We start from the raw sequence: 1,034 nt of genomic DNA, 5'->3' as shown, positions 1-1,034 counted from the left end.
CTATATTGAAGAGAATCTGTCTCACGGATTTATTCAAATGTCCAGTTGCCCCCGCAAGTGTAGGCTTTTTTTTCATTCAGAAAAAAGATGGGGGCTTAAGACACTGTATAGAATACAGGGGTCTTAACAACATACAATTAAAAATCCCTACCCATTCCTTCTGATTCTCGTGCCTATAACTTGGTCCAAATCAGGCAGAGGGATGAGTGAAAGTCTGCATTTAACACCAGAGATGGCCACTATGAGTACATTGTCACGCCCTTTGGGCTATGTAATGCCCCCGCAGTTTTCCAATTTTTTGTCAACGAGATTTTCAGAGACTTGCTTGGTTCTTGTATTGTCGTCTATCTCGACGACATCCTTATTTTTTCTAAAACCTTGGAGAAACATTGTGAGCAGGTAAAGATGGTGCTTCAATGCCTTCGTGAGAATCAACTGTTCGCCAAGCTTGAAAAGTATGAATTCGAGAAATCTAGTCTTGCTTTCCTTGGATACATCATATTTGCTCAAGGCTTACAGATTGATTCTGCAAAGGTCTCTGCCATCCTAGATTGGCCACTACCCAAGGGACTTAAATTCAACCAAAGGTTCCACGGATTCGCGAACTATTACCGCCAATTTCATTCGGGATTTCTCAAAAATAGTCGCAACTATTATGGCAATGACCAAAAAGGGGCAGAACATGTTTCTTGGTCTTCGGAGGCACAAGCTGCCTTTCTCAAATTGAAGAAACATTTTTACATGGCTCCTATTCTTGTTCACCCGGACCCTCTCTGTCTGTTCATCCACGAGGTCGACGCTTCCGATATTGGTGTCGGTACAGTACTTTCATAGAAAATTGATTTTCAGTCATGTCTGCATTATTGTTGCTTCTTCTCTAACAAATTCTCTTCAGCGGAGCGTAATTATGACATCGGGAAGTGGGAGCTCTTTGCAGTAAAGATGGCACTAGAAGAATGGAGACATCTCGAGGGAATTCCAGTGCCTGTGACCATACTAACGGATCACCGTAACCTGGAGTACCTCGGGGCGGC

The 1,034-nt window shown here is 43.0% G+C and overlaps 1 protein-coding gene across 1 annotated transcript; it reads left to right on the top strand.

The window, feature by feature from the left end:
* Positions 1-405: 405 nt before the first annotated feature.
* On the top strand, positions 406-834 carry LOC142488257 (uncharacterized). Its single transcript, XM_075588630.1, has one exon. The coding sequence runs from the start codon at positions 406-408 to the stop codon at positions 832-834; it is 429 nt and encodes a 142-aa protein (XP_075444745.1).
* The last annotated feature ends 200 nt before the right edge of the window (positions 835-1,034 follow it).

This window comes from Ascaphus truei, chromosome 2, assembly GCF_040206685.1.
Source record: "Ascaphus truei isolate aAscTru1 chromosome 2, aAscTru1.hap1, whole genome shotgun sequence".
NCBI classification, from domain to species: domain Eukaryota; kingdom Metazoa; phylum Chordata; class Amphibia; order Anura; family Ascaphidae; genus Ascaphus; species Ascaphus truei.
Note: the sequence above shows the minus strand (reverse complement) of the source record. Positions and strands in the feature narration are given on the sequence as shown.

What these genes read in the sequence shown, in the direction of transcription:
- LOC142488257 (XM_075588630.1), top strand. Translation starts at nt 406, where the DNA reads ATGGTGCTTCAATGCCTTCGTGAGAATCAACTGTTCGCCAAGCTTGAA.